The 18,700-nt window shown below is 68.2% G+C and overlaps 4 protein-coding genes across 6 annotated transcripts; 3 read left to right on the top strand and 1 right to left on the bottom strand.

Annotated features, from left to right (window-relative positions):
• The first annotated feature begins 45 nt into the window (after positions 1–45).
• On the top strand, positions 46–4,452 carry IL17RE (interleukin 17 receptor E). 2 transcript variants are annotated; one of them, XM_071439585.1, is made up of 16 exons: positions 46–181; positions 261–276; positions 757–912; positions 998–1,104; positions 1,175–1,298; positions 1,370–1,509; positions 1,592–1,660; positions 1,761–1,827; positions 1,916–2,103; positions 2,257–2,304; positions 2,408–2,453; positions 2,571–2,719; positions 2,790–2,858; positions 2,936–2,987; positions 3,063–3,164; positions 3,340–4,452. In XM_071439585.1, the coding sequence occupies exons 1-16, from the start codon at positions 71–73 to the stop codon at positions 3,945–3,947; spliced, it is 2,052 nt and encodes a 683-aa protein (XP_071295686.1). In that variant the 5' UTR covers positions 46–70; the 3' UTR covers positions 3,948–4,452. The 2 variants fall into 2 exon arrangements, with proteins under 2 accessions (XP_071295686.1, XP_071295685.1); XM_071439584.1 differs by having other exon boundaries at positions 2,936–3,164.
• Positions 4,453–4,540: 88 nt separating this feature from the next.
• Positions 4,541–9,235, top strand: IL17RC (interleukin 17 receptor C). The gene is given in 18 exon segments (XM_071439583.1): positions 4,541–4,863; positions 4,866–4,988; positions 5,062–5,083; positions 5,167–5,540; positions 5,728–5,839; positions 5,906–5,950; positions 6,108–6,247; positions 6,443–6,502; positions 6,657–6,711; positions 6,810–6,994; positions 7,072–7,122; positions 7,205–7,250; positions 7,360–7,472; positions 7,580–7,648; positions 7,714–7,771; positions 7,953–8,048; positions 8,124–8,162; positions 8,613–9,235. Coding segments are annotated over 18 exon segments (2,412 nt in total). The 5' UTR covers positions 4,541–4,647; the 3' UTR covers positions 9,221–9,235.
• A 696-nt stretch (positions 9,236–9,931) lies between these two features.
• On the top strand, positions 9,932–13,121 carry CRELD1 (cysteine rich with EGF like domains 1). 2 transcript variants are annotated; one of them, XM_071439557.1, is made up of 10 exons: positions 9,932–10,159; positions 10,612–10,694; positions 10,773–10,883; positions 10,968–11,059; positions 11,156–11,332; positions 11,419–11,514; positions 11,604–11,687; positions 11,799–11,894; positions 11,978–12,121; positions 12,614–13,121. In XM_071439557.1, exons 1-10 carry the CDS (start codon positions 9,974–9,976, stop codon positions 12,616–12,618), a joined length of 1,074 nt encoding a protein of 357 aa, XP_071295658.1. In that variant the 5' UTR covers positions 9,932–9,973; the 3' UTR covers positions 12,619–13,121. The 2 variants fall into 2 exon arrangements, with proteins under 2 accessions (XP_071295658.1, XP_071295659.1); XM_071439558.1 differs by having other exon boundaries at positions 9,949–10,159; positions 12,227–13,121.
• An 84-nt stretch (positions 13,122–13,205) lies between these two features.
• On the bottom strand, positions 13,206–17,872 carry PRRT3 (proline rich transmembrane protein 3). Its single transcript, XM_071439556.1, has 4 exons — positions 17,716–17,872; positions 15,772–16,880; positions 15,541–15,681; positions 13,206–15,099 (listed from the first exon to the last, which is right to left on the bottom strand). The coding sequence occupies exons 2-4, from the start codon at positions 16,859–16,861 to the stop codon at positions 13,358–13,360; spliced, it is 2,973 nt and encodes a 990-aa protein (XP_071295657.1). The 5' UTR covers positions 16,862–16,880; positions 17,716–17,872; the 3' UTR covers positions 13,206–13,357.
• Positions 17,873–18,700: the final 828 nt, after the last annotated feature.

The raw sequence follows: 18,700 nt of genomic DNA, 5'->3' as shown, positions 1-18,700 counted from the left end.
GCCGCACGTGCCGGTGCAGGAATGCGGCGGGGCCGGCCCGGGGCGGGGCGGGGAGCGGCGGCGCTCGACCATGGGGCGCCCGGTGCTGCTCGCCGCTGCCGCCGCGCTGCTGCCGCTGCTGCTGCTGCTACCGTCCGGGACCGGGGCTGCCGTGACCCGCCTGCGGGTCTCCGCCAACTTCGTGAGCGCCGGGGAAGGGAAGTGGCGGGGGAAGGTGGGGGGCGGGCGGCGCCGCGCTCACCCCGTCTCTTTGCTTGCAGGAGTGCCGGGCCACCGGTGAGTAGCGGCGGGGCAGGGCTGTCAGCGCGGAGCTGCTCCTGCCCGGCCATACCGGCTCCGGGGTGCGGCGGGACTGTGGGGCTTCCCCCGCCCGCGGCTACTGGGGCCGGGAGGATGGGGGGCCGAGGGCGGGGCGCTCCAGGTTTCCGGGGCACCGGGCTCCCCGCTTCCGAGGACTCCCGGTCCCCGAAACTTCCTGGCTCTTGGGGCTCCCCGCCTCCAAAGGCTCCGGATCTCCGGAGTTCCCTGTTTCCGAGCACTCCCGACCCCCAAAGATTCCCGCTTCCGAGGACTCTGAATCACCGAGGCTCCTGGTTTGTCAGGACTCTCGATCCCCGGGGCACCTCCCTTCCGACTACACCTCCCCGGCACTTCCCGGGGCTCTCCCCCCTTTCCAAGCACTCCCAGTCCCCGGGGCTCCCGCTGCCTACGGGACCCCCGGCGCACGGCCGCCCCCCGTTTGCTCTCACCCTGCAGCCGACAGGACGCTGAGCCGCCCCCGCTGCCGCCGCCCTTCCCGCCCCGGGCCGCCGCTGGAGCCGCCCGCGCTGTCGCTGAGCCGTGCCCGGCTGTGCCTGCCCGCGCAGCCCTGCCAGCCCTGCCTGCGGGTGCGCCTGGCCCTCCCCGCCTCAGGTACGGCCGGGGGTGGCATCCCCGCGGCGGGGGACACACAGCCAATCCCCTCACCCATGTCAGCACCCACGCCGCTTTCTCGCAGAGCTCGGCGGTGTCCGGGGACTGCACCTCACATTCCTGGAGCTGGGCTCCAACCGGGCTGGCTGGCTGCAGGTTTGGCAGCGACGCCGGGTGTCGGGCAGCTCAGCGGTGAGTCTGCGCTGGGCGTGGAGCGGGGCACCGAGGCCCGGACCCCGCGCTGACCCCCTGCTCCCCGCAGTGGCAGGTGCAGTTCGACTGCTTCCCGGCAGAGAGCGGGCGGCAAGTCCTCGTCTCCCTTCGCACCATCCCAGATCGGGGCTTGGTCCTAAGCTCTAGCCACACGGTCACCGCTGAGCCACCCGGTGAGACTGAAGGGCTTGGGAGGTGTCCTGGGGGGACGCCGGTTCCAGCTGACCCCCTGCCTGCTCTGCAGGGCCTGTCTTTACCCATGCTTGGCTCCCTGAGGTTCGGGCCATTGAGGTGCGGGTGCCCGCGGGTCCCCCCCTCATGGTGCGGCTGTGCCACCAGCTGGCCCTGGAGTGTGAGGAGCTGCCCCGGCCCTTCCACCAGCAGGTAACAGCTCTGCCCCCCGACATCCCCGTCCCAGACTGGAGGGACACAGTCCCTGCCAGCTGATGCTCCCTCCTTGTTGCAGGTGCTGGTGCCCGGAGGCCACCACATCTCACTGCCGTATGAGTTCCTGGTGCCCTGCCTGTGCATTGAGGTGGGTTGCCCTCCCCTATGGCCATCAGAGCCCCTTTGTCCTCGCATGAGGAGGGGTGGGGGGCATATGCTGCTCTGACTATCATGCTCTGTTGCCCCAGGCCTCCTATTCCCACCACGACAGCCCACGGAGCAAACACTGCCCCTTCCATGACCGGCCAGATGCCTGTGAGTGCCTGGTGCCTGTGGGGAGGGGAGCTGAGTCCCAAGGGTGTCCCTGGGTGTCACCCCACCCCACTGATGTGGTGCCCCACAGATGGCCCCGAGCTGTGGTCCTCAGTGCACTTCCACGACTTCAGCACCAGCAGCAAGGACCAGATGGCGATGGTGCTGAGTGCCAGCTGCGCCCTGCACCCACGGGCCACCCTCTGCTGGAGGGAGGCAGCAGATGAGGCTGCACCCTGTCACGACATCCCCAATTCCACGGCCAGCGAGGATGAGCAGGTGAGGGCTCCTGATCTTGAGGTGTCACAGGATGTGGGACCATGTCACTTACTGGGGCATCCCCTGGATCTCAGGGTCCCTGTAGGGCAGTGGGTGGGCACTGTGGCTGTGTGGGTCAGAGATGGTAACTGTGACACACTCCATTTGTTCCAGGTGTACATACTGGACAAGGTGGACGTGCACCCCCAGCTCTGCTTCCGAGTAAGTCTCTGTGGGTGGGTGGGCACCATCTCGGAAGGAGCTGGGGGGCTGTGGTGGGCGAGGGCAGCTCACCCTGCCCTTTGCTGATCCCACCTCCCCTCAGTTCTCCTACAAGAACAGCAGCCATGTGGAGTGTCCCCACCAGTCAGGTGAGTCCTATGAGCAGGAGGCAGCCCTAGGCTAAGCACAGCCCTGCCCTGGGGTCCCTTGCACCCCTCACCCTCTTGGGCATCCTGCAACCTCCCCTCTCTCTCTGAGGGCCACAGAGACTGCCTGGAATGTCTCAGTGAGTGTCTGGGGGCTCCAGCTGCACCTGCACCTCACCTCCCGCATCCCTGCAGCCTTCAGTGCAGCCCTGTGCCAGCGCCGGGGTGGGCAGTGTGAACCCGAGGCCCCACTCTACACTGTCACACAGGTGAGTGCTGCAGGGCTGGGGGGACGTGGTGGGGACAGACCTGCACTGACCCTGCCCTTGTACTTTGCAGCCAGAGGGCTCTGCTCCAGGGGAGTTGGCGCTGCTGCTGCCAGTGCAGGTCCTGGGCAGCTGTGTGCTGGTAAGGTGACCCTTGTGCAGTCATCTGTGCTGTGGGGGACCCAACACGGTCCCCCTCTCACCCAGCCCGTTCCCCAGGTGTGGCGCTCGGACGTGCATTTTGCTCGGAAGCAGCTACTCTGTCCCGATGGTGAGAGAGGGTTCTGGAGGAGACTCAGGGGGCAGTGGAAATGGGCAGACAGCCCCCTTACCGCCCCTCTCCCAGTCTCCCGCAGGCACTTCGGGCTGCTGGGGCTGGTGCTGGCACTGGGACTGGTGGTGACTGTGCTGCTTCTCAACTGCCGTGGTGCCTGGAGGCCAAATGATGGTAAGAAGCACCCAAGGGGGCTGCAGGAGGGACGGCAAGAGGGACTGGAATGCCAGGGGGTGCCAGTTCCTGGGCTGCAGGGGGTCCCAGGGTGGTGGATGGCACATGCTGTTGCATCCCAGGGGATGCCAGGACATGGAGCTGAGCTGTCACTACTGTCCCCTCCACCCTGCAGGTGTCCCTGGCAGGCGCCCTGTGCTGCTGCTGTACTCGCCCGACTCAGAGGAGCACCTGGGGCTGGTGTGTGCCCTGGCCGAGCGGCTGCGCACAGGGCTGGGCTGTGACGTGCGCCTGGACCTGTGGGAAGCGGGTGGCCTGGGCCAGGCGGGTGCCCTGCCCTGGCTCTACGCCCAGCGGGGCCGCGTGGGCCGCCAGCGCGGCACTGTCCTGCTCCTCTGGAGCCGGGGCAGTGCCCGGCTCTTCCATCGGTGGCAGGTCGGGATGGCTGACGGGACGCCCGGGGATGCCCATGACATTTTTGGGGCAGCCATGGCCTGCCTGCATGGAGAGCTGGGGGCGGCGAGCCGCGGCGGTGGGTGGGTCCTGGCGTACTTCAGCCGGCTCTGCAGCCCCCGCGACGTCCCCCGACCCCTTCGGCCCCTGCCCACCTACCGCCTGCCCCGACAGCTGCCTGGGCTGCTGGGGGCCCTGCGGGGCAGCCCCCCGGCCCCTCGGCACTGCCGCTGGGGCAGGGCAGGGGGCCTCCTGCACCGGCTGCTGGACATGGGGGCCAGGGAGGGCAGTCCCCCGCCCCGGCCCCCCGGGGCAGCGTCTGGCACCTGAGCGCCCAGGCTGGGCCTGAGCTGGGCATGGCTGCAGGGGGTGCAGGGCTGGGTGCAGCCCCCCGGTGAGGGCAGGGGTTCTGCCAGGAAAAGGCAGGGCTCAGGAGAGCGTGTGCCCACTGCGGCGGCAGGAGGGGCACCCGTGGGTGCCCCGGGAAGGGCGGCAGGGGTCCAAGCAGGTCTGGCCTCAGCCATGGAGTGTGCTGCTGGGGCTGGAGTGAGCATCCAACTGTCATCTGTGGCCAGGAGCGGAGATGCTGTCCCGAGCAGGGGCAGCTTTATTCCCATAGAGGAGAGCCCGTAGAAGCCCCTTTGGACGGCACAGCCGAGCGAGGAGTTAGGGTGGTGCAGGAAGAAGCTGAGAGATGGGGAAGCTCCCTGCCCGGCCCATGCACAGGTGGCTGGAGGGGCGGGTGCTGGGCTCAGCCCGGCCCGGCTCTTTGCCTCCACACTGCCAGCAGGACTTGGTCTGGGGTGGAAGCAATAAAGGTGTCATTTCACCCTGCCCTGTTGTCTCTCTGGTGTACCGGGGGAGATCTGTTGGTGCCCTGGAGGACCGGGGGCTGCCCAGTGCTCCTCTGCAGCATGGAGGGGCAAGAGGACGCACCCGGCTGGGCACAGCCTGTACCGGCACGGCTGCCACACCGTGTCCCACAGCCGTGGCGGCTGCCTGGGGCCAGCCTGGCACCGTGCCCGTGGCCATGGAGCCGACTCGTCTCTGTGGGGCCCCAAGCCCTCCGCAAGGGTGGCGGGACGCGGAGCCCTCCGCGGCCGGTGCGGGCGCAGGAGGCCCCACCCCAGGGCGGCTGCTGACGCCACGCAGGGAGCCGGGTGTCCGGGATCAGAGCAGGAAGCGGGAGCCGCTGGCGGCGGTGGGGCCCGTGGAGCCGGGAGAGGGCTGCCGGGGAGTAGCCGGCGTGGGGCCGGGGCACCCCGAGGCCCCGGCCCCACCATGCACCCACTGGGGCAGCTCCTGCTGGTGCTGGTGATGGGGTTGGCAGGTGGCCGTGGGGACCCCCGCGACACCCTGGCCTGCTCCCAGGTGGGTTGGTGTCACCAGCGCGCAGGCATCGGGCACCTGGCACCACTGCCGGCCTCACCCCTGCCTCCCCCAGGGCCTCACCTGCCGCCTCTTGGGTAAGTGCCATCACCCTGCCATGGCCCCCGCCCCACCCGGGGCATGGGGACTCCACCCCACACTGCCCTCTGTGTCCCCCCAGACACCGATGTGCTGTGCGGGACAGAGCCCCCGGGGCCCAGGCAGGAGCTGGCCCTGGCCCGTCTGCGGCTGGAGCCGGCGCTGCGCTGCACCGAGCCCACGGCCTGTGCGCCCTGCCTGGAGGCACGGGTGCGCCTGGCCTTGCCACCTGCCGCCGGCACCGGCACCGAGTCCCACCTCTCCGTGCAGCCGGGCACCGCTGGGACAGAGGACAGCGGTGATGGGCGACAGTGGTCACCAGTGACTGGGGCCACCCCGTCCCAGCCCAACGTTACTGGGCTGCTGCTGCTCTCTGGGCACACGTTTGCCTCATCCCGCTGCGTGGCCGTGGAGGTCTGGGCACCCTTGGGCCCCACACTGCACAGCCGAACCGTGGTATGTAGATGTGGGGCACCGGGGGTCAGTGTCCCTGCACTGTTGGTCCCTGGGCACTGGGGATGTGGGTGCTGGCATCAGCACATCTCTGTGGCATGGGGGTCCCGTTCCTGTGCCCCAGGGAGGTGGGGTGGGTGCTGGCGGTGCCGGTGCCTCACCGCAGTGAGGTGGTGGTTTTCCTGCCCAGGGCTGGGTGATCTTCCGGTGCTTCGAGGCTCCGCTGGGCTCCGAACTCCACATCTCAGCATACATGAACTCACGGGGCCGGCAGAGGCTGAGCCAGCAGCAGCGGGTGCCAGGTAAGCCCCGGCAGGTCCCCTGCAGTGGCCCCAGCCCCTCTGCCCACTGATTCACTGTCCCCACAGACTGTTCGTGGCCCGCAGCACAGGATGCTGTCCCCCAGTGCCAAGGTAGGTGCTGGCATCACCCCACCTCGGTTTGCATCCCTGGGGAGAGCCGGGCAGTGGACACCAGGGGTGAGAGTGACCCTGGGGGTGCCGTGCCCCATGCCATGGTGCTGGGCAGGCAGTGCCAGGACCGGGGTTACCTGAGCTGCCTCTCACACAGTGCCCAGGCTGCGGGTGTCTCCGGGGCAGAAGGAGGTGGTTGTGGAGGTGGAGGGGGCTGCAGCAGGGCACAGCTACACACTCTGGCTCTACCACAACCATAGCCATGGCACCAGTGGGCCAGGGCGTGTGGTGACTATGGTGAGTATGCACCCCATTCCCTGACCCCCTGCCCTGTCTGTTCTCCGGTTGCTGCCCTCCTCCCCATTCCCGAGAAGCCATGTCTGTGTTATAGGCAGTCTGCTGGGAGAGGGTCTCCTGGGAGCAGATCCCCCTGGGTGACCCTGCTGGTGGCGATTTGCCACGGGGTGACCCACATCTGGTTGCTGGTAGCAGAGCAGTCCCATGAACTATGTCCTGTCCGCTGATGAGGTGCTGCCCTGCCTCTGCCTGCAGGTGGGCATCTGACCGGGCACTGCAGGAGTGCCAGGATAAGTGGCCACTAAAGAGGGGCTCCAAGCTCCATAGATCTCCCTCTGGCATCCCAAAGGGGCCGGCCAGATCACAGTCACAGCATGAATACTTTTCTTGTCTTTTTCCTCACTCCCAGGTCTGGCCAGAAACCCAGGACCCACTACGGGCCACCCTGTGCCCCTTCTCTCATGGTACCTTCACTCTGAGGCTGGGCTTTAGGGGGCTGGGACACAGGGGGACTTGAGGGGACACCACTGGGAGTGACACTCCTCTCCTGGTGCTGCTGCAGATGCTGAGGCCTGGGAGCGACTGTGGGCGCAGAGCCGGCTGGTCCTGCACATCGAGGGGCAGGTGCTGACCTGCTCCCTCTCAGCCCCCTGTGACCTCCTGGCTGAGCTGGTGCCCTGCTGGCAGCCAGTGCCCTCCGGGCCCTGCCAACCCCTGCCTGGCCTGCAGCAACCTGCCAGGGGGAAGGTGAGGGGCTCTGTGGGGCACTGGGGGCTTTGGGAAGGATGGTGGTGACAGTTATGGAGCATCCCTTGCACTCACAGGGACCACAGGAGTTTGGAGGGCTGCGGCCACACCCCAACCTCTGCGTGCAGGTAGGACACTACTCTGCCCCACAGCTGCCCCATGGGCAGCCCCACATCTCCCCCAAGCACTGTTAATCCACTCTCTGGGCAGGTGTGGAGCGATGGACAGGTCCGGCTGACTCAGTGCCTGCGGGACCGTGAGTATTGCTGGGATGGGAGGGTAGTGGCAGCCTGTGGGTGCAGCTGGGGGGGGGCCCCTCCTTGGCCTCCCCTCACCACCTACCCAGCCCTCTGGCACATTCCCAGGAGCGCTGCCCGGCCGCCCTGATGACCTCCTGCTGCTGGAGCGAGGGGGGAATGCCTCACTGTGTGCCGTGGAGAGGGGTGCCTGCACACCCCTGGCCAGCTTCACCAGCAGGGTAAAGAGCAAGGGACATCCATGTCCTGGCAGAGTGGCACTGGTGGCACAGGGACCCCTGTGTCCAGCAGTGGTGGCACTGCTGTCTGACCTGCTGTGTTGTTGCAGGGAGCAGGGCCCCCTGGCCTGCTGGAGCAGGATCTGCAGCAGGATGTGGCAGCGGGGCAGTGCCAGCAGGTCAGTGTGAGTGGGCAGTGGGCAGGGACTGGGCAGTGTCTGACATGTCCCTGTGTCCCCCACAGCTGTGGCACCCATCAAACAGAACTGGGGTTACACTCTGGACCTGTCCCCTGCACAAGTGTGAGTGTTGACAGCCACGGTGTAGGAGAGGAGGGATAAGGGAGGGCTGAGGGAGGGCTGAGGGAGGGCTGAGGGAGGGAACCCCCCCTGTGGAGTCACTGGAGACCCTCTCCCTGTGGAGCCACTGGAGACCTTTGTTGGGTGCCGGGGGCCCTACATGGATGCAGATCCTGCCCTGCAGACCTGCGTACCCACTGGGCACTGGTGTGGATGGGGGTGCTACTGGGAGCTGCCTGTCTCCTACTGCTGCTCTTGATGAAGAAGGAGGACATGAAAGGTGAGTGGTGCACTTCTGGGGGCTGTGCCTGGCCTGGGACCTCTCCTGGGACCTCACTGCCTTTCCTCCCTGCAGGATGGCTGAAATCCCTGAGGGCTGGCTATGGCTCCAGTGGTGAGTGTGGGTTGAGCCTGGGGCCTCGGGGGGAGTGGGCAGTCTGTACCTATCCCAGAGGGCTCAGAGGACAGACTGAGGGGTCCCCCACCCAGATTAGTTCATGTTTGCCTGCCTGATAGGGTAGGTAGGGGTGTAGGGAAACAGAGAAGAGGGTGAGAACCCTGTGGGGGGTGGGAGGGGGCAGATTGCAACCTGCTTCCCACCATGTCTGTCCCTTAGGGTAGGGAAAAGTTTTGGCAAGGGGATTGGGGGACTCAGGTCAGCGGTGGTTTCAGCTGCTTCCCATCGTGGCTGTTCTTTAGCTTGGGTACAGGTGGTGCTGCAGGGCTTGGCTGACAGAGGCAGGGGATGGTCTCCCCCGTGGTGGGTGCTTCCCAGCATGGCTCCCACCACAGGGTGGGTACAGGGTGCCTAGAGGGATCCGGGCACTGATGATCTCCCCCTCAGGTCCGCTGCAGGGCCGGCGGGCCCTGCTGGTGCACGCAGCAGAGCCAGTGGCGGAGCGGGCAGCGTGTGCCTTGATGGCAGCTCTGCACTCACTGGGCGTGACGGTGGTGGCAGCACCGGGAGGTGGTAGCGGGGTAGCAGCTTTGGGGCCACTGCCCTGGCTGCACGCCCAGCACCACCGGGCACTGCGTGACAGTGACACCATCATCCTCCTCCTCTCTCCGGCAGCCGTGGCTGCTGCACAGCAGTGGGACGCCAGGGCCAGGGTTGTGCCAGAGTCCGGGGCTGCTGAAAGCAGCCTTGGACCCTGGCACAACCCTGACCCTGACGATGTCCCCACTGTGGCACCCTGCGAGGTGTTTGCGGCGGCTCTGTCCTGTGCCATGCCGGTGTTGGCGGTGGCCCACGGGCACTACGTGGTGGCCCGGCTGGAGGCCTTGGTGCCAGCAGTGCCCCCAGCGCTGCGGGCAGCCCCTGCCTTCGCACTGCCCAGCGAGATGGAACGGTTCTTGCAGGCGCTGGCAGGCCCAGCTCGGCAGAGGGGCAGGTCTCTAGAGCCACACGTGGCGGCGGTGGCTGAGGCTCTGCAGCGGGCGGTAGGAGAATAAAGGGGTGACAATGCTTTTGCTGAGTGTGAGTCCAGCTCTGAGCCCAGCAGGGACTGGGATGGGTTGGGAAGGGGTGATGGGGTGGACTCGGATGGCATGGAGAGGGATGATGGGGAAATATAGGGGCAGGAAGGGGGCTGGGCTGTTTGGGGCATGAAGGGGAAGGAGGTTTTTTGGTTGGAGGGTGGATGGGGAACTGGACCAATTCGGGGTGGTGATCGGGAACTGGACCAGCTCATTGGGGCATGATTGGCAACTGGGACAGTTTGGGGGAAAAATGTGAGAACAAATTGGACCAGTTTAGGGTGAGATGAGGGGGAACTGGGCAAATTTGGGTACAGTGAGAGGGAACTGGACCAGCTTGAGTGGAGGGGGTAAAGCCACCTGGTTTGGCTGGGGGTGGGAGGGATATTTAGAGGGTCCCGCCCAGGCCAGGAGAGGACGGGATGGTGCGGTGCGGTGCGGTGCGGTGCGGTGCGGTGCGGTGCGGTGCGGTGCGGTGCGGTGCGGTGCGGTGCGGTGCGGTGCGGGCAGCCCCGCTCGGTGCGGGGTCACCGACAGCAGCCCGTCCGCACACCCCCGTCCCGGGCCTTTGCCCGCGGCCCCTTTAAGGCGCGGGTGGGCGGGCCCAGGGCGCGGCGCTGATTGGCTGGGAGCGGGGGGCGGGCGGCGGCGGCGCGCGGCCATTGGCGGGGGCGGGCAGCGCTGAGTCAGCGGGCGCGGCCCACGTGGTGCGGGCGGGGCGGGCGGACGATGGGGCCGCTGCTGCCGCTGCTGCCGCGCTCGCCCCGGCGCAGGGGGCCCGGGCTGGGGGGGGCCTTCCTGGGGGCCGCCCTCCTCGGGGGGGTCCTGCTGGCCGTTCGCGCCGACTCCGACCCCCACCGAGACGGGGCTGAGCCGTGCCGAGCCTGCCGCGGCCTCGCCGACAGCTTCATCAGGGTGCGCGGCGGGGGAGCACAGGAATGATGGAGGCTGCGGCGAGGGGGCACACGGGGGCAATGGCACCGAGGGGTGCTTCGTGGGGGAGCTGGGGGTCAGGGGACAGTGATGCGAGGGGCCCACGGGTGGCAGACGTGGGGGACATGGCCTGGAGGTGACAGTGAGCGGGGACGAGGGGGGTTCTGGGTCGGGTGATGTGTTTGGGGGCCCAGAGGAATCACAGACCGGGGGCATAAGGGTGGTGACAGGGCCCGATAGAGGGGTGGTTTGCGGGGGACAGTGGTGAAGTGGAGGCACTCCTACAGCCTTCCCAGGGGCACCATGCCTAGGCTCTGGGGAGGTGAGAGGGTGGCAGGTCCCTGGAGGTGATGTGTCCCGTGGAACCCTACGGATGGAGAGGTTATTGGGGGGAAGGGTTCCATGCCTGCACTGCTGCTCCCCCATGCACCCAGGGCCTGGAGCGGACAGAGCATGAGGGCTTCGGTGGGGGTAACACAGCCTGGGAGGAGGAGAAGCTGTCCAAGTACCAGCACAGGTAAATGATCCCATTGAGAGGCTGGGGCACCCCAGCTGCTGCAGAAGTCATACCCCACACTGGCTTATGTCCCTGCAGTGAGACCCGTCTGCTGGAGGTGCTGGAGGGTGTCTGTGCACCCTCAGACTTTGCCTGTCATCAGCTGCTGGAGCGGAGCGAGGAGCACGTGGAGCAGTGGTGGTTCCATGAGTGAGTCTGGGGGCAAGGACAGGAGGATGGCAAGGGGCACAGGCGGATGGCAGGGGGCTGAGTGCTGTGTCTTCCCCTCCCCAGGCAGCAGCAGCACCCTGACTTTTTCCAGTGGCTGTGTGTGGACAGGCTGATGCTTTGCTGCCCGCCCGGCACCTACGGCCCAGACTGCCGGTGTGAGTAACTGTGGGGTGAGCAGGGTGCTGGTGGGGCTGGAGGGGCTCCCCTGGCTGCTGCCCTCTGTGCCAGCTGGCTGGTCTCTCCCCGTGCAGCCTGTGCGGGCGGGCCCCAGCAGCCCTGCAGCGGCAACGGGCGATGCGATGGGGACGGCACGCGCCGCGGCACCGGCCTCTGCGTCTGCAGCCCGGGCTATGGCGGCCCCTTCTGCGCCGAGTGCGGGGATGGCTACTATGAGGCCTCGCGGAACAAGAGCCACCTCGTGTGTGCTGGTAGGTGGGGGCTCTGCTGGTGCTGTCCAGCCTGGCTACCGGCAGCTCCCCCCTGCCTGTGTCCACGTGTCTGTCACTACCTGCAGAGTGCTACCAGGCATGCGGGCGCTGCACAGGTCCCGAGGACTCCAGCTGCCTTCGCTGCAAGAGGGGCTGGGTGCTGCATGAGCACCGCTGCATTGGTGAGTGAAGGCCAGGGGTGAGCTCAGGGCCATGGGGGCTGCGTCCCTGGAGCTGAGGCTCAGTGGGGCCATCCCCATCTCTCCTGCAGATATAGATGAGTGTGGCACAGAGATGGCACACTGCCGAGCCAACCAGTACTGCGTCAACACAGAGGGCTCCTATGAGTGCCGAGGTCAGGGGGAAGGGGGGGTTTTCATGCAGGTGGCTTTCCCTGCTTGGGGCCAACCCTGTCTGGGCTGGGAAGGAGCTCTGGCAGCAACTCTGGCTCCATTCCCTGAGGCAGACTGCTCCACGGCTTGCATCGGCTGCATGGGCGCTGGGCCGGCTCGCTGCAAGAAATGCAACAAGGGCTACTGGCGGGACGGAGCCAAGTGTCTGGGTGAGTGCCTCCCATGAACTGGGGGGCCATACTGCCCCCTCTTCACTGCCCAATCCCTGCCTGACCCCTGTCTCCCCCCCCAGACGTGGATGAGTGTGCCAGTGCCGAGGAGCCAGTGTGCACAGGGGTGCAGGAGGTGTGTGAGAACACAGAGGGCAGCTACCGGTGCATCTGTGCCCAAGGCCATGTCCGCCGAGACGGGCAGTGCGTGGAGGACAAGCCCCCTGGTATGGCCTAATGCAGTGTGGGGGGACATTAGGCAGGGGGTGTGGGACATGGGGGGGGGGCTCTTGCTGGTCAGCTGTGCCCTCCCATGAGTGTTGTCCATGCAGATGCCCCAGAGAAGGGCTTCTTTGATGACGTGACTGATGACGAGGTGGTGGTGCTGCAGCAGATGTTCTTTGGTGTGATGATCTGTGCCCTCGCCACGCTGGCTGCCAAGGGTGACATGGTCTTCACCGCCATCTTCATTGGCGCCGTGGCTGCCATGGCTGGCTACTGGCTCTCTGACCGCAGTGACCGTGTCCTCGATGGCTTCATGAAGGGCAGATAGCTCTGGAGCTGCTGGGCACAAGCAGAGGGGCAGACTCAGCTTGGGGTGCAGGGCCTCCCCTAAGCAGGGCTGGCTGCCAAGGCTGCATCCTGTAGATGATGCTGTGCCCTGCATGCGTCCCCCAGCCCCCCCTTAGCATAGGGTCTTGTTTTCCCTGTCCCTGCAGAATGAGCCAGGAGTACCTGATCCTGGGGGCTCCCACACAGCCCCCTCTGGATGGAGGGGTGATGCCAGGCAGTGCAGCATCGTGTGGGGGGCACAGCATGCTGCCCCCAGCTCCTCGTGCTCTGGAGGAGAGGCCTGGCATTGTTACAGGTGAGGGGGTGGAGGGGCAGGTGAGGGAGGGAACCTGCTATCTGCCCCCAGGCTGGGGCTCCTGGCCCTGTAGGATTCCCCTCCCATGAGGCCATTCCCTGTGGGAGAGCGGGGGGCTGGGTCCCCCCATGCCCTGAGCTGTGCGGCTGGGAGAGATGCCCCCCCATCCCTGGGCAGAGCCCATCTCCCCTCCCAGGCTGGGGGCCAGGGCCCTCTCGCCACTGGCAGGGTGCTGTGCTGGTGAGGGGGCCCTGCTGGATGCATGAGTGTGGCCATTGCATTTGTCCGTGGTTTGTCCGTCGGGGTGTGCCCATCTGTCTGTGTGTCCATATCTCAGGAAATAAAGCTCTGCACACCCAGCTTGGCTGCTCAGAGTAGGAATTGGTGGGAATTGGGGGTGCTGCTGCCCGCCATCTCTTTCACATGCCAACAGGACCGTCTCCTCCCAGCATAAACTCTTTATTTCTCTCGTTTGGCACAAATGGAACCGCCCCTGCCCGGCCCTACAGGGGCGCAGGATCAGACCCCCACACCCTCACAGTGTCCTCACCCTCACGTTGTCCTTCTGCGCCCCCAGTCTCTGCCTGTCCCGGGCTCAGAGCTCAATGGTGTCGCTAGAGAGGCTGCGGGAGTCCAGCGCCTTGCCGAGGGCTGGGAAGGCGCGGGGACCCTCCCGCTCCCAGCCGGGGGCTCCGGCGGGCACCAGGAGCGGGGCCCGGCTGGGCGCCTCGTCCAGGGGCAGGCTGTCGGGCGAGGACAGCCCATGGCGCCAGGGGTTCCAGCTGATCTTCAGCGAGCTGCTCTCCAGCGAGCTGGCCGAGGCGGTGACAGTGACAGTGATGTTGCCGTGGGGCTGGCGGGGGCCGGGCAGCTCCGTGAGCGAGCTGCAGCGCACCATGCGCCCCAGGCTGGGGGTCTTGTCAGGGGCAGGGGAGCCGTGCAGCGAGGAGCCGGAGCCGCGGCGGGCCCGGCCGAAGAGGCCGTCGTGCAGGAGGTGGCGGCGGCAGAGCGCCTGGTCGATGCTGCGGCGCAGGTCGATGGGGGACGGCGGGCGGAAGATCAGCTCCCCCAGGGAGGGGGACGAGCCCTGCTCGAAGGCAGCGCAGGAGCGGGCGGCCAGCATGTTGGGGCACTTGGGGCTGAGCCCCGGCATCCCGGTGCCAGCTGCCCAGACCTCGTTGCTGTCTTTCAGAGCCCGCAGGGGCAGCTGCTCCGCCGGGTTGCGGATGAGGTTCTTGGAGATGTCGTTGGCGGGTGTCCGCTCCGCACCGCTGCCCCCGGTGCCGCCGCCGGCCCAGTCGTAGCAGTTGTTGGGGTATTCGGGTGCTTCAGCTTTGCGGCCGGCGCAGAAGTACCGCAGTGCCTTGGCCCAGCAGGAGTGGCCGGCGGGGCTCCGGCGGCGGCACCGGCAGCACACGGGCTCGGCGGCGGCCGCCAGCAGCGCCAGGGCCGTGCCCAGCTCGCCGATCCGCAGCCAGAGCTGTGCCGCCCAGCTGGGCCGGGAGAAGCGCCCGTGGGGCCCCAGGAGTGCTCGCAGCCACACGGCGCTGAAGAGCTGCAGCCCGCAGACCGGCAGCCCCGCCACCGCTGCCACCAGCAGCGCCCGCGCCCCCGGCTGCGGCCCCGGCCCCTCGCAGGGCGCCCGCAGCGCCCGCCAGCACCCCCAGAGCCCCCCCAGCAGCAGCAGAGCCCCCGCCCCGCAGCCCAGCGCCTGCAGCCCCAGCGCGGCCGTGAGCCCCAGCCGAGGCGGCAGCAGGTCGGCGGCGCCCATCACCGCACCCTGCAGGGCAGCAGCAGCCCCCAGCGCTGGCAGCCCCCGCAGCCGGGAGGGCAGCAGCTGAAGCTGGGCCAGGCGCTGCAGCCGCTGGAGCAGGAGGGCAAAGGCGGCGAGCAGCAGGGGGAAAGGGGCCGTGTTGAGCAGCAGCAGCGCCGGAGTGGGCAGACGGCCCCGTGCCCCATAGGGATCCAGCAGCAGGAAGGTGGCCCGCAGCAGGCAGGCGGCCAGCAGCAGCCCGTGGGCCCCCACAACGTGGAGAAGGTGTGGGGGCCGCAGGATGGCTGTCCCCGCCAGCCCGGCCAGGCAGCCCAGCGCCAGCAGCAGGAACACGGCAGCCACTCCATAGACATGGGCCTCCCAGGAGAAGCCCAGCTGGTGCTGCAGCTCGGCCCAGCGCAGCCCGGTCGCGTTGGCCCCCAGCGCCGGGGGGGCACGGGCTGTGGGCTGTGGCTGCGGCGATGATGGATCCCGGGGCACCGGCTGAGGCGTCATCCCTGCCCGTCGCCACGTGGCCGAGGGGGCCGCAGTGCTGGAGGCTGCGGTCTGCGTCTCCGGCGTGTCTGCAGGTAGGAAGGACGAGGACAGTCGGGGGAAGTGGGGGCCTTGGTGCCACTCGGCCCACACCTGTACCCCGCGCTGGGCTGCATCAAATGTGGCACCCCAGCACTGCAGCGGGGCATGCCCTGTGCTGGCTGGGGCTATGCCCAGCGGTGCCTCCCGGGGTTTTCTCTCAGGACGGGCGCAGTGCAAGGGGTGACACAACCCCGGTCACGTCCCCCACCCCCTTGGGGAAGCCCCCACCCACCGAGCATTTAGCGCTAATCCCTGCGGGCAGGAGTAGATTAGGGCCGCTGTCAGGTGGCAATCCTGATTGAAGGTGTCACTGTGTCCCGGCTGGGCAGCCCAAGATAGCTGCCATCCCCCCGCCAGCCCCGACGCCCCAGGGATGGGCTCCCACAGCGTCTGCAGAACGGATGGGCTTGGACGCAGCCCTGTATCACCTGGGTGCCTTGTCCCGAGCGTCCCCGTGGTGGGATGTGTCGTTGGCTGTGAGGTCGTTTTGGTGACATTTTGGACGCTCACAGGGCCCACGGCGCCCCGGACCTGCTGCGGGGAGCCGACATCCTCCTCGGGCAGCAGCCCTGCGAGAGAGAGTAGAGCAGGGCGCTGACACCTGCAGGGCCTGGTCCCCCCCAAGCCAAGGGGTCCCCCCGCACTGCGCTGGCTCCTACCTCTGCTCGGGGTACCGGGGGTGGCCGTGCTGGAGGCGGGGGGTGGCGCAGGGCCGGTGCTGAGGACAGACCCTGGGGCGGGCTGGGGTCCCCGCTGCCCCGTAGTCCCAAGGTCCGTCCGGGGGCCTGCATCACCAGGGCTGGTGGTGGCGTGGCTGAGTGGGGCCCTCCGGGTGCTGCGCTGGTGGGAAGGGAGCGCTCGAGTCCAGGGCTCAGCCAGCCCCCAGGACGGGGCAGTGTGGCGCAGCCGTGGGGCAGAGCTGGGCAGAGCCGGGGAGGGGCTGGGGGGCCCTCCCGTGTCCCCCCAGCTGCCCACCAGCTGCACAGAGCCCGGGCTGGCAGGGGGACCCCAGGCTGGCCCCGTGCCTGTGGGATCGGGGGCTGTGCCCGGTGGGACCGACTGGCTGCTGGCTGAAGTGAGTTTGGCGTCCTGAGAGAGGCCCGGGACTGCTGTGTGTCCCTCTGCCGCTGTGTGTCCCCCTCTGTGGGCATCTGCTGTCCTCATCCCCGCCGCCAGTGTGGGGTCCAGGGCAGTGGTGGATGTGGTTTGCTGAGGGCTGGGGGTGCTGGCTGTCTTGGAGATGCTGTGCCCGGACAGGGAGAGGCCCTGCCCTGCCCAGGGTGGCCCTGGAGAGTCTGCCCCTCTGTCCGTGGGCACCTCAGGGCCCGGCGTACCCAGTGCAGAGCCGTGGGGCAGGGAGCTGTCCTGGACTTCAGCTTCGTGCCCTCGCCAGGCAACAAGCAGTTCCTCTCTCACAGCCGGGACTGTGCTGCCGTCCCTCCAGACCTTGCTATCAGCACCTGTCACAGTGGTTTCCATCTCCAGGGGTGCCCTGGTGCCATCCCCTGCCTGCAGCGACCAGTGCACGGGGTGCTTGACCCCCCAGCGCTCACTCCTTGGGGCCCCGGCATCGCTGGGCTCCCCCGATGCCTCCCAGGCAGGGGATGGGCCTGGCCACTGCTGTCCCCAGGCAGGGCTGTGCAAGGGGTCCCCACCTAAGGACAGCCCTGCTGGCAGCACCTCCTGGGCTTTGGCAGGGACTCCAGTGGCCAGGAGCATCCCCCAGGTGACGAGCTGTGCTGCAGCCATGGTAAGTACCGAGTCGAGCCTGTGGGAATGGGGACGTGGTGAGCCAGGATCCACGGCAGATGCCAGGTAACTTGTGCAGATGGCCGTGATGCTGCTGTGCCCTTGGCCACCCACTGCCCAGGGAGGGAGACAGTGGCTTGGCTGTCCCTTCCCGGGTAGCCCTGGGCTCTGTTCCCAGCTGTGCCCATCCCCAGTGGCCCCATTCCCAGTCTTCCCTTTCCCAGTGTCCCCTGGTGTTCCCCATCCCGGTGTCTCCGGTGTGGGTGGTCTTTGGTGCTTAGTGGCCCCAACCCCCAACATCCACGGTGTCCCTTTCCTAATGCCCCATCCTTAATGTCCCCTCCCCGGTGCTCAGTCCTGGCGTCCCTCTCGGTGTCCCCTCCCCGGTTCTCCATGCCCAGTGTCCTCGCCCGATGTCCCCGCCGCCGGCGGCCCCGCTCCGCCGCGCACCGTTCACCTTGGCGCGTCCCGGCCGCATCCCGGCGGGGATGCTCGGCCCGGAGCCCCGCGCTGCCGCCGCACACACGGCTCAGACCCGCCGGGCCGGGAACGGGGCCGGGACCGCCAGGGTGCTGCGGCGGCGGCCCCGCGGCGCGGTGCGGATTACCGGCGGGGCTGCGCAGCGAAGTAGGGCCGCGGCCGGTGCGGGACCACAGCCGGTGCGGGACCACAACGGGGCCGGTGCGGCCGCCGCATCCCGCCGACCCCACCCGCAGCGCGCCGGGCCGGCTCCACCGCTCGGTGCCCGGTGCGCGGTGCGCGGGCCGCGGTGCCGCCTGCCCCCTCCCGCCGCCCGCCGCAGCACTGGCGGCCCCAGAACTGGTGCCCCGGGAGCCGCAGCTCCCCGCGCTGACCTGCCGGTGCCGGTGCCGGTGCGGGCGGGCCGGGCTCTGCGGCGGAGCGGGCGGCGGCGGCAGCGGCAGCCGGTCACGCGCCGCCCCGAGCCGCGGGCACCCGCACGGGAGCCCGCCCGCACCGGGAGGGGGGGCGCGGGGCACGGCCGGGGCCGCCGCCGGGACGGGATCCGCAGGGCCGGCCAGGGGGGCGAGCGGGTTCGTGCGGCTCAGCTCAGTCCGGGGCAGGTTCGGGTGGACTCCCGGGGACGGGTTCTCCGTGGCGCAGCCCCTCCGGGACGTGGATTCCGGAGGGGCACCAGGGCAGGTTCCCGGGGGTCAGGACGCGGCGGAGGGGGGGATGCTGCCCGCGGGGCAGGCAGGGCTGCCCGGCCGAGGCTGGTCCCGCGGCCGCCAAGGGTAGGCGGAGGGAGGGGGCAGTCGGACCCACTAGCAGGGTCCTGAGGAAGGTCTGAGGGGGCCCTGCCCCACACTTGTCTCTCAAACGCTCAGCACGGATATGCAGTACCCTGGCAGCCACTGGGATGTGGGACCCTGCCAAGGTTCAGGTAATTAGTTAATCTGCTTAATTGTCCGGCTGGAAAACTGCCCACCCTGCCCGGGCTTGAGCTGGCAATGGTCAAGTGTCAAAAAGTCGCATCAGCTCAGGACTCCATCCTGCAGGGTGACACCTGCACTCCAGCTCCCTGCCTGCACCCCTGCTCCTCCCTGCCTGCACCTCAGCAGTGCCTGAGCCACCAAAGCCTTGGCAAAGTCCTGTCGTCACCATTGCTCTTCTCTCACCAGGCCAGCAAGTACATGTGGGACCTCAGGTCCCCATGAGAGCACCGGTGTGCTGGCAGTAGCACACAGTGCCCCACTTCTGCTCCCTGCCACCTCTCCATTCCCGGGGCACTGTGTTCACCAGTAGCACATGAGGCATTTCTGGTCCCTGATCCCCTCCTCTGTGGGGTCAGGAGGCTGTGGCAGCCAGCTCAGCGCAGGG

The sequence above is a fragment of the Agelaius tricolor genome, unplaced genomic scaffold, assembly GCF_023055355.1.
Source record: "Agelaius tricolor isolate 1412-34295 unplaced genomic scaffold, bAgeTri1.0.p SCAF_14, whole genome shotgun sequence".
NCBI classification, from domain to species: Eukaryota; Metazoa; Chordata; class Aves; order Passeriformes; family Icteridae; genus Agelaius; species Agelaius tricolor.
This window is presented reverse-complemented; position numbering and strand designations above follow the sequence as displayed.